The 11912-nt window shown below is 41.6% G+C and overlaps 2 protein-coding genes across 2 annotated transcripts; one reads left to right on the top strand and one right to left on the bottom strand.

Moving 5' to 3' along the window:
• Positions 1-352: 352 nt before the first annotated feature.
• On the bottom strand, positions 353-1711 carry LOC146378035 (uncharacterized). Its single transcript, XM_084942639.1, has 4 exons — positions 1505-1711; positions 1047-1385; positions 651-932; positions 353-573 (listed from the first exon to the last, which is right to left on the bottom strand). Exons 1-4 carry the CDS (start codon positions 1641-1643, stop codon positions 353-355), a joined length of 981 nt encoding a protein of 326 aa, XP_084798765.1. The 5' UTR covers positions 1644-1711.
• Positions 1712-2547: 836 nt separating this feature from the next.
• Positions 2548-11912, top strand: LOC146378036 (cytochrome P450 4B1-like). Its single transcript, XM_084944208.1, has 12 exons — positions 2548-2904; positions 3069-3213; positions 3319-3363; positions 3456-3583; positions 3738-3862; positions 3971-4125; positions 4229-4335; positions 5342-5532; positions 5673-5806; positions 10653-10717; positions 11088-11170; positions 11523-11912. The coding sequence occupies exons 1-12, from the start codon at positions 2713-2715 to the stop codon at positions 11698-11700; spliced, it is 1548 nt and encodes a 515-aa protein (XP_084800334.1). The 5' UTR covers positions 2548-2712; the 3' UTR covers positions 11701-11912.

Raw genomic sequence — 11912 nt, forward strand, 5'->3', positions numbered from 1 at the left:
TCGATGTCAGCACAGACACTTACCCTGCTATTCAAGCCACAGCAACAAATTTGAACAGGAAACGCTTTGGTGAGACAGAAGCAGAAGCATATTCAGAATCAGAGGGGGAAATTTTTCAAGTAAACCATTTAATAAAAAAACAATAATGTACACAGGAAGTGGAAGTGAGGCGCAGCTGCATAGCCTACCTGAATGTAATCTTGATTTGAAGCAAAAAATTATAAGTGCCATTAAAATGATACATGATACTGATATACCACAAATAAGTGGGATCCAGTCTTCAGGCTCTTTTTGAAAACCTGTTAAACCAAAAGCTAAATATTAATATTTCTTTGATTCAGGTGAAAAAGGTTCACAAACAGCATATGGCTAAACACCCACCTGTTGTTGTGCTAAATGATGATGTGTGAGTCGTAGCAACTGTAGTGTATCCATCAAACACTGAATCTATATTGCACTTAAGGGACCCGTGTGGATGTACAGGCACAGATGTAGTTGAAGTTCTGTTTGGATTATTTGATTTCATGCCGCACGTCACAGCGCAAGATGCAGATGAATCCTTACTGTCATATACTGTAAGTAAAGATCAAAAGGTTACATCAGGTTATCTTCTACTATGAAACAATGATGTTTGTGTGTTAGTTTCTCACCTGTAACTACACACAAATTGATAGTGACTCGCTTAATACTGTGTCCGACACAGCTACTCATCCAGCAGGTATATTTCCCAGCATCTTCTCTTCTGACATTTCCAATATATATAGACTTGTTGAAAGTCAAATTGTCTGTTGTTGCTCTTACTTCTGATTTCCCAACAGCATTCGTTGCTTCAAAAGTCCAAAAGTTTATTTTATCAAGTTTACTTGAACATGTGTGCTGAAAACTGCTGCCAGCAACAATGTAAACTGTCTCATTGACTTCTTTCCATGTCTCTGAAAAAAGAGAGGTAAAGGATTGTGATAATTATCTTTGACGAATGTAAAAATCTTTACATGATCACAGGTAGATTCTGCCTTAACGGAAAAAAATATGACAGCAGGACAAACCTTTCTTCACTATGATGTCAGTGGACCTTTGGCATGTTTCTTGGCAAGTTTCACACCAGTACACACCTTCATCATCTTCAGTAAAATAACTGATGACCAAGGAATGATTGGATCCAATTCTCAATTTGGGATTGGACATTTGATGATATTGCACTCCACTCTTATCTCGGAAGAATAACTGAACCTGCTTACTGCTATGGTCCTTCTTGTAAAACCATTTGAAAGAGTCTGATCGATGGCTGTAATGCTGACACGGTATCACAGCTTGACATCCCAGCGAAAAATTAAGTTGTGTTGCGACTCGCAAAATATCACGTTGCTCATTTATATTAACAGTCACTTGAAAAAATATAAAACATTCAACAGTCAGTTCATCAATTGTATTTTAAATATATTGTATTTAATTAAGCAATTAAAATAATGAATTTAGTTAAGTAATGATTTGATCAGATACTCACTGTTTCCTGAGAAAGTAGAGAAGTTCCAAACAAGTAAAAAGATGAAAATGAAGCCTTTCTGTTTCATATGGGAGAAATTCCTGTCCCCGCAGAAATAAAACCCAACATGAAGCATCCTGGCTGTACCATTACTGCTCATAAAAAACACAGATCACAAACTCTGCCTCTCAGCAAAAGGTTTTAGATTGAGCTTAACAGCTTAAATGAGCCTGACACATCGGAAGTGGTCCAACAGCCAGTACAGAGGAAATTTAGCAAGGTTGTCACCCACACTGTTTTTCTGATGTGGTCTGGCATATGATTTACTTCTTACATTTAGTAGGTGTTAAGACACAAAATGTGCATCGCAAACCAGTTTCTTTTTTAATATATAGATGCCTAATATGTGCTCACATTGTATTTTATGCTGAGATAATGTTTGTGGGGGTTGAACCAAAACTGTGATTGAGCTGTTTGTACAGTTTATTGTACGATTAAACTCACTGGAGTTTGGACTTCATGTGCACACAAAGCACTTGTAACCAACTTATTGACTGCCAAGTACAACAACTGACACAATTACACTTTGGGAATTAAGTATGATACGTACTCTGGATTATTGATTCAGATTACAAAAAATTACATACATACAATGTAACAATGTAAAGTTAGAGGCGTTGTCCAGGATTTCCTTGCTTGTTAGGTTTTTTAATCATAAAGTCAATTAAATGGATTTTTATTGTGTTCATAATTCTTAAAATAACCTCAAAGTATTTAGTAACTACATGAAGAAACAAGTGTTTGACAGGCAAACAGAATAGCCAAAAGGAAAACCTACATTTTTGCGTGTGATGTTCACTTTTCATAAGAAGAAATTCTTTCGGTTAACAAACAAAGTTATTTTTGATAGAATTTGTAAATATTTTTTTAACCGCACTTCTTCATAATCTACTTTTTAATTCGATACTCTTCCCATATTAGCATCTTCATCATCCCAGTTCTCATTTTCCGCCGTAATGATGTTGCTGTTGCACTCCTGCTCTCAAAACGCCGACAGTTCCGTCAGGACATGAAGTCAGCGTTTTATTGGGTGTCAGACTCCCCGCCTACCGGAGACAGCACTGAAAACCTCGCTTTACCTCCAGCTCTTATCAGAAAGGTGAGCTCAGATCACAGATGTTGGGGAGGTTTTCCTGCAGGCGGAGGCGGAAGACACTTACACCTGCGAGATGAAACTAACTAAAACTTTCGGGGAGTTTCAGCTGGGCTGGCCTCACATGCATTACGTCTTTGCTGTTCTCTGTCTTTTTGTCGTGGTGTATAAATTAACAATTCTATTTGCGAAAAGAAGGGAAGCACTGCGAAACTTCCAAGCTTTTTCGGGGCCGCCGCCACACTGGCTGTTTGGACATGTTCTCGAGGTAACTGTATCAACACACTCGCAGCAGCTGTAACATGTGTAACCGTCCAGTAAAACGGACCACACCATGTTGGAGAACACCATTCTGCAAACAGAGACACACAGTTGACAGCGTGTCAAGTCTGCCTGCTGTGATGTGTTTCAGTTGTACTTTTTCTCTTTCAGTTTAAACAAGATGGGACCGATATGGACAAGGTACTGAAATGGGGACAGGAGTACTCATTTGTTTTTCCAATCTGGTTTGGCCCCTTTCTCAGTATCATCAATATTCAGCATCCAGATTATGCAAAAACTATCCTGACATCATCAGGTGTGAGAAATGTTTTACGTAGTTGTTGTGTTGATGCACATTTAGAACTGTGTAGTAAAGTTAAAGGTCCCTAACACCATTTTTACTTGTTATGTTTCCTAACAGAGCCAAAAGATGATTTTGTCTACCGGTTTATTGAGGGTTGGATTGGTAAGGCTCATTTGTCTCCCTCCTACAGCATTTTGTTAAAGTGCAGAGTTGTTTGTTTTGCTGCTTTCCTCACTTCTGCACATGTTCTTCAGGAAATGGGTTGTTGGTGTCAGAAGGTCAGAAGTGGTTCCGCCACAGAAGGCTCTTAACACCAGGTTTCCATTATGATGTTTTGAAACCATACATAAAATTGATGTCAGAGTCTGCTGAGACTATGTTGGTACGTTAAAGACAATTTAGTTGCATAATTGATAAATAAAAAGTCAAAGTCATGATGTGTTGGCCAGCACGTGTCAGTAAATATCATAGAAGTAAAGCAGGAGCAGTGTCTGTATCCTGCAGAGAGATCACATCTGTTCTCTCATTGTTGGCAGGATAAGTGGGAAAGTTATGCAAGCACAAATGAGCCTTTTGAATTGTTTAAACACGTGAGCCTCATGACACTGGACAGCATTATGAAGTGTGCCTTCAGCTGCTACAGCAACTGTCAGACAGAGGGGTGAGCCCAGATGAATCTTTTTAAAGAGTCATTTAAAGTGTCAGTTTTATGTTGAGTCGTTTGTTGTTGTAAATCTGCATTTAATGTTTGCCTCCTTTGTCATTTCAGTGGAACAAATGCATACATCAAAGCAGTTTATGACCTCAGTTTTCTAATTGACCTTCGGCTCAGAATGTTTCCGTACCACAGTGACCTCATTTTCCACCTTAGCCCACATGGTTTCAGATACAGAAAAGCACGTCAGGTGACCCTCAGTCATACAGGTAAGCTTTGCTTTGATTCATCTGAACCGTTGCCAAAAATCAGTGAGCCTCACATTATAGTGTCAGATCTACAAATGCTTGCATTTTATATTCTTTTCTAAAGAGGAAGTTATAAGAAAGAGGAGAGAAGCACTAAAGGAAGAGAAGGAGCTTGGACAAATACAGGCAAAGAGATATTTGGACTTTCTGGACATCCTTCTCTTTGCAAGAGTATGTTATGTGTCATCAGTTTCAGCCTCTTACTTCAACACATTTCCCATTGTAGGATTTGCTTAATGTATAGGCAAGTCACAAACTGGTGTTTTCCTGCATAAAGGTCATACAGAAAATGAGGCAAGTGCCAACTTGAGATCGTGTCAGATATCTGAAGTACTGGCCTAAAGCTGAAATAGCATATGCATGCAGCAAATAAGCAAAGATGCATGCTGTTACCAAGCTGCATGTTAATGTCCTCTGACACAAAGACGATGATCAGCCTTTTCATTCTCGTGAGCAGCAACCTGAATACAAAATCTCTTTTGTGTAGAGACTGATCAACACTGGTTAGTGTTTTGTCCAGTTTTTTTTTCCAAAAACTTCTCTAAAAGGCAGCTTGTAGGGGCTGTCTCAGCTAGCATGTTTATTCTCTTAGTAGACTTAGCTTTCATGACATGGGTTCATGCTGTGACTCACTCTTCATTTCAACAAAGTTTAAAACACATTAAAACACATAAAATGATCCAATTTTTTTTTTTTTTTCATGCATTTTAACTGAAAATCACACAAATTGAAAAATCTTATTTATATCACTTAAATACATAATTGTGTAATATTTGTATAATATTAATATAATCAACCGATAATGGAAGAATAGAAAGAATCCTTCCTTTATGAGTATATCATAGCAAATTGTTGTCCTTGGCAGGAAAAATTAAAATCAATAATTAACTCCATGGCAGGTGTTTGCTTAAAAAACAAACAATTAGTGCTATATATGGCTTAAGAAGAACAGCGGACCTTGATACTTGGCTGCTGAATAATTTCCCAATTTTATAAAGGTATCTGTATAAGGATGAATGTTATCCAGCTAAAGCTGAGTTAAAGTCGGGTGATGCAGTAATATAATGAGCCTGAACAGTAAAAGTAACAAAGGACTTTTATTGAGAAGCCCAGTTAGAGTATAGTGCAGTCCATTCTGTCTTTTGTCAACTGTAAATATCCTTTATTTCAACGCCAGGATGAGAACCAGCAGGGTCTGTCAGATGAAGATATGCGGGCAGAAGTGGACACCTTCATGTTTGAGGGCCATGACACCACAGCCAGTGGCCTGTCTTTCACCCTCTACTGTCTGGCCTGCAACCCAGAACATCAGAAGATTTGCAGGAAGGAGATTATGGAGGCCTTGCATTACAAGGAAACCATGGAGTGGTAGGCTTATGAAAGGACAACATTGCAATAGGGAGACAAGTTGGTGCCATTCTGTGGTACCAAAATTTTATTAGGAGACATATAAACAAGATTTCTTATTAGTTGACTTCACTAACACTGCATGTCTGTCTCATTTTAAGGGAGGATCTCAGTAAAATCCCATACACTACAATGTGCATAAAAGAAGCTCTCCGCCTTTACCCCCCTGTACCAGGAATTGCCAGAAAAACCACCAAAACTGTAACCTTTTGTGATGGGAGAACAGTGCCTGCAGGTCAGTGATTTTACTCTGTTGTTATTATCAAAGAGTAAACATTAAATGTCTTCACTTAATAATGCTTTTGGAAACATTTCATGCTACATGGTAAACACAAACTCTTAACCGACGTTGTTTTTCTTTAGATACAAAAATTACATTTTTGTACATTTCCATAAAGGACCTATATCGACTTAATACTTATTACTTTATTATTCTACAAGGGTACGTTGGTATTATTGGATTGTATTGTCACATACAGTTTCTTTTCTATAAACTAGTATAAATCTCTTAAACGTGTGGCCTGGGAATCCATGAGCCATGAAGCTCAAGGCACACAGTTTTTGTGCTGATGTTGATGCCAGAGGAGGTTTAGAGCTCTGTAGTTACTGAGTCAGCAGAGCGTTGGAGATTTTTATGCACTCTGCAACCTCACTGTACAGAATGGTGCACATCAGACTAATGCTGGGTTGTGCTACAATAGTTATCCTTGGTCAGAAGGAGAGGCTGACATCCAGGGAGTAGATTGTAAGAGGTGGAGTTTATTTATACTCGGATTGAAGGTACAAGGAGATATGACATGGTATAGGAGGATGTGGAGGGGTGATATGGTGTGGTTTCTGCGATCAAGAACAGGAAATACAGTAGAACATGAATAAAAATTAAAAGGTAATAAAGCTGGACACAAATTCCTCCACAACAAATCTGCTAAGGCAGTGCATCAACCTGATACTGCTTCTTAAGAGCAATCACATTTATTAAAGTACTACCCAAAATGGGCCACAAGATGGCACTCCAACACAAGAGATGACATTTTTTAGCCCCAGCGCTTCTCATGCCTCCTGCCTATCTTGATGGTGTAGGAACCAAAGCAATCAACTCCAGTTGACCAGAAAGCAGGTTTGTGGATCTGGAGTCTTGCTGTGGGCAAATCGGCAATTTTGGTGAGAATTTCTGGCACTCTGCACATTGTCTTTGATGTCTCCAGATTACTTGTCAACCTCTGATGAGCCAATAAGTGCGCCCTATCTCTGCAAAGACATGCTCTGGACTAGGGTGCAACAAAATCACATCAAAGTACTGGACAAGGAGCTTAGTTAGTGGGTGTTCGGGAGGTAGCACAGTAGGGTGTATGGTGTCTGAGTCCAGACCTTCAGCACATCTCAGGTGACATCCAACCCTTATCAGGCCAGTAAGCGGATCATATTGAAGGCAAAGTTGAACAAAGTTGACTATTTGGGGACAGAGGTTTTCCCTTCATCAGGGCCATCACATCTTCAGGGAAACATATTGAGCTGACTTTAAGATGGCTATCTCTGCTTCCACACGATCAGTGGCGGTCATTGGAGGAGAAGCTGCCCCGTGATGAGCATGGTAAGTGGCTTTCACAAGCTCCTCCCAAGATGTGAAGTTCCTGGGGCTGGAGTAAGAGACTTTGCCACTGTGACAAGGCCACATAACAACCCCTCATCTGTAGTCTCAGCCCTACCAGTAGGGCCAGTGCACTGAACTTTGTTGCATAAACTGGGGGCCCTGAGCCCAATGGCTGGCTGATGAAAGACTACAGAGTCCCTTCCCCCTTGTGATGTCATCAGCCAGGTTTTCCACTGACATGACATACCTCCACTGGTGAGAACCAGTGAGCTCCTGGATTTCAGCAATTCAAGTCCCGACAAAGACCTTGTAATGGCAGAAATCAGACTGCAACCAACTCAGCACAGTAGTAAAGTCAGTCCACAAGATAGTATTTTGCAGCGGTAGAGTAAGCTAGGTTTGGAGAGTCTTAGCAAGCTGCGCTCCAGTGAGAGCAGCACTGATCTCCAGCCAAGGCGTGGGCAATCTCTTCCGAGGAGCGAATCGGGATCTTGCCATCAGGAATGTAGTGCTGACATGTTCGTGGCAATCTGTGGTCCTCAGATAAGCTTTCTCTGAGGCATCACAGAACACATGCAGCTCAAAGGCGAAACTAGAGAGTCTGTAACAGGTGGCATATAACACCTTGGTAAGGTAATGCTCTGCAAGTATGGTAGCTCCTTCTCCCATTCTACCCAGGCGGCACAAAGGACACCGGTGACAGGTTCATCCCAGCCACATAGACTGTACAAGAAGCTTCCCTCTAGTGGTATAGGGAATGAGAAACCCTACAGGGTCATATTGGCTAGCAAACACCTTGTACGCATTGCGAAGAGTTGGTGCTGTGGGCAAGGTATCAGTGGGGCAATGCCAACATAGTCCAAGCATCGACTCTTGTGGGTCAGCTTGGTAAGAAGTCAGCCAGAGCTCACAGCTGTCAGAACGGGCAGTAGTAGGCAGGTAGGACACCACCTTTGGCACATTACTGGCCCACTGCAGTATTTCAAATCCTCCCATGCCCAGTAGTTGCCTTGTTTTGTCCAGGAGTTGTTTAGCTTGGTGTGGAGTCAGAAGCGACTGGAGACAGTTGTCCACATGGACACACAAATGGCAGTGTGGACAGATTCGTATACATCTTCATTCCCCCTCACGGTGGTGTTGCACATGCTGCTGTAAAGCATAAGTGGTGCAGCATGGGCTGCAGGTCATGCCAAATGGTAACAGTCACCATTCATACACATTAGGTGGATGCTCCTGTTGTCCATCCCTCCAAAGAAAGCGAAGCAGAGGCTGATCTTTGGAAAGCAAACGTACCTGATGGAACATGGCCTTTATATCCCAGCTTATGGCCACCGCATGCTGGCGGAATCAGAGTAACATGCCAAGGAGCAAAGGGCTAAGCGTGGGGCCTGGCAGCAGGAGGGCATTAAGAGCAGTTTGCTGGTACAGGAAGGTGCAGTTGAAGACTAGGCAGGTTTTGTTGTTGTGATGCACAAGATGGTGTGGAATGTACCAGGATTCAGTTGAACCATTCACCTCCTCTGGAGTCAACTTTACCAAATTGCCAGCCTTCTCCACTGTCTTGAACTCCTGGTTGTATGTCTGTGCTCTGCTGGGGTCCTTGCATAGTTGATGCTTATTGGCTCTTTGAAGAGCCATGACAGCCTCTTGAGGTGCCTTCACATGAGGAAAGTCTTTGCAGCGAAGCAATGGAGTAGCTAACTGTACCCAGTCTTTGATTCAAGGATATCTATTGCCTACTGGTCCTCCTTTGACCTAGTGACCTCCTTTTCATTTCTGAAAGAGAGGACATCAATTTGCCACAGCCTTTCAAGATTTTTGTAGAGCTGTGGTGTCTGTGTGATGAAAGACGAGCATAAGCATGCCTGTTCATCCGCTGGATGTGGTAGACTTTTGGCGAGTCCCTGTAGCGCCCACCCCAGCTCAGTACAGACTGCTACTGGCCCTCCAGGTGGTCCCCAGATCACCGGTCAAACAGGAGTGTGAAGGTGCAGGTGATCTGATCCAATCAGGATCATAGGTTTCACCTGGCTGAAACCTTTGAAGGGAAGTCTTTGTAGGTGGATGTACTTCTTTTTGAGTGTTTCCACTGGACAGGATTGCTCAGCTAGAGCCAGTTGTTCTGCTGTGAAAGCATTCAGTATTTGATGCCTCATCTTTGGCTTACCTTTAGTGGACACCTCCAATGATATGCTTCCCCCATTCAGCTGCAGGACATCCTGTCTAATGGTTTGTAGGGCCAGAACCTCATCTGTCTGGGCAAGGCCAAGGAACTTCACAGCAGCAGGCAATTTTATGGTTCTCTCTGAACCGTCATCCAGCACGGCAAGGTGTCCATGGTCCTCTTCCCATTGTGGAGTTGGACTCTTACCACCTTCAACATCACCCTACCGGAGTGACTGGGATGGTCAACATAGATGACACTGGATGCAGTACACGTGGTCAGAATATTGGGGTTTTGTTCTTTACCCTTGGCAAGGACATGTTATACAAGGAGGTGTTGCTCACCACAAGTGCTGCAGGGTTTCTTACGCGTGCCTTCAGCAGAATGATTCCAGCCACATCTCCAACATTTATTCTTATCTTTGATCCAGTCTACAACAGCGGCCATGTCTAGCCTGGAGAAATCATTGCATCCACACAAGTAATGCTCTGTTCCTTCAGAGAAAGGGCAGTAAGGCTTGAAACTTTCTCTTTTCTTCTGCATTGCAACAGCCTTTGAACCTGGATGGACCACAGCAGGTGGTTTTGTGGCTGTGGGGTTGGGTCCATAATAAATGGAGGCCAACTTTGTTCTGTGTTTGGCTTCCAACAGCTCCAGCTTCTCTGAAGCATATTGCTCTGTGGCCTGTCAGGAGACCTGCATGGCTTGGGTCTTGCACTCCAACCACTCTGCTAGGACGAAGAGGGTATAAGTGCGATTTGATCCAGACTTGGTTAAGGCAGTACTCTGCAAAGCTATCCCCTTAACTAAAAGGGAGTTTGATAAGTAATGAGTCTACATGGGATCCACAGTGGAGTTCACTCTCTGCCACCCCGTCCATAGTGGTAAGCATCCCCACTAGACTGGCAACTGACAGGGAATATGCTTCAAAGGCTTGTGAGTCACCTGGTTTTATGAATGGTGTACACAGGATGGCGAGAGTTCACTCTGTACCAGCTGTCGTGGCTGACCATACTTCTGTTCGAGAGCCCTCATTGCACTAGTATATGGAGGTACACAGCACTTGGGAACTTCAAGTGATCGAGCAAGATCTGATATTTATAATCCTCGGAAAAGTGCTTGTGAGGCCCAAGAACACTATCCAGTCCTTTCTTCAGTAAAGCAAAGTCTCTCTCCTTCCCAGAACTAAAACGGTGAGCATGGGCTTAGGAATGCCATAGGAGGATATGGTGTATGCTTGTTTAGTTTGTATGATAATGATCAGCTAGACACACCCTATAGTATTTTAATAATAATAAACTAAGTACACATTTCTTTCAAATGTAGGTTCTGTTGTTGGAATAAGTGTGTATGGAATTCACAGGAATGCATCTGTCTGGGAAAACCCTAATGTAAGTAAAGACAATTTTATTCCCAGCACAACTTACTACATGGAATACATCATCAACAGAATCTATGATGAAATAAAATTATGAAGTTTTTCAGCACTCTGCTCATAAGGCTGCATATAATTTATCAAATAACTGAAGAAGCAATCATGAAACTGGGGCATTAAATTAATTACTAGTGCTGTATTTGCTGAGGTGGGTAGGTCCCTGGTGCCAAAGTGGACCTCAGGACAGATTCAAGCTGGTTTAATGACTTACTATATTATGTGTGTCAGAATGCAGTTTTCTCTGCGCAAGTGATAAGGGCGATGAGGTTCAGAAAATAAGTAATACACATAACACTGCTCTCTTTCTTTGTCCTGTATTACATTAGGTCTTTGACCCTCTGCGTTTCCTACCAGAGAACATTGCCAAGAGATCTCCTCATGCTTTTGTGCCCTTCTCAGCTGGGCCAAGGTTTGTCCTCACCTGAAACTATATCACTGTATAGAGACTGCTTGCAGTAGTCTCAAGTATGTGAATGTGTAACTTAGCACTGACCCCATTTACATCAACACAATAAAAACTGGTTTTATGATGGGCTAAAGCAAGTAGGGGAAAGGGTGAACTCACTGTAATCTAAGATTGATCCCATTTAAAATACAAGCACCTTTCGCCCTGAATGTTAAAAAATAACATACTATACTCATCCCTCCTATTCATTTTCCTCATGTCCTAATCTCAGAAGGATCAAATTATTTTCAACATTTTTCAATTCTTTTGAATATATCCTTGTATATTTCTTACATTTAATATTTTCCTCCCTCAGAAACTGCATCGGTCAGACCTTTGCTATGAATGAGATGAAAGTGGTGACAGCTCTGACACTGAAGCGATACCAGCTGATAGCGGAGCCCACTATGAAACCCAAGATCATCCCTCGACTGGTTCTCCGCTCACTCAATGGCATCCACATCAAGATCAAACCTTTAGACGCAGAGAGCTAAAGTGCACTAACTGCAAGAACTGCTAAAAATTACTGTATTTAGAGAGTAAATAATTTATGTTGATTTGAAATACTTCTACTATGTAACAAGATTTTACATATATATTCATGGACTCTGTCGTGCAGTTTATGTTTTGGGAGAAATTGTCATTGAGAATATGTGCACAATACATTGTATATAATTTCCCCAATTTTTTTTTTTTTTTTTTTTTT

The sequence above is a fragment of the Perissodus microlepis genome, chromosome 11, assembly GCF_051167445.1.
Source record: "Perissodus microlepis isolate ML-2025 ecotype Zambia chromosome 11, ASM5116744v1, whole genome shotgun sequence".
In the NCBI taxonomy this organism is placed as follows: domain Eukaryota; kingdom Metazoa; phylum Chordata; class Actinopteri; order Cichliformes; family Cichlidae; genus Perissodus; species Perissodus microlepis.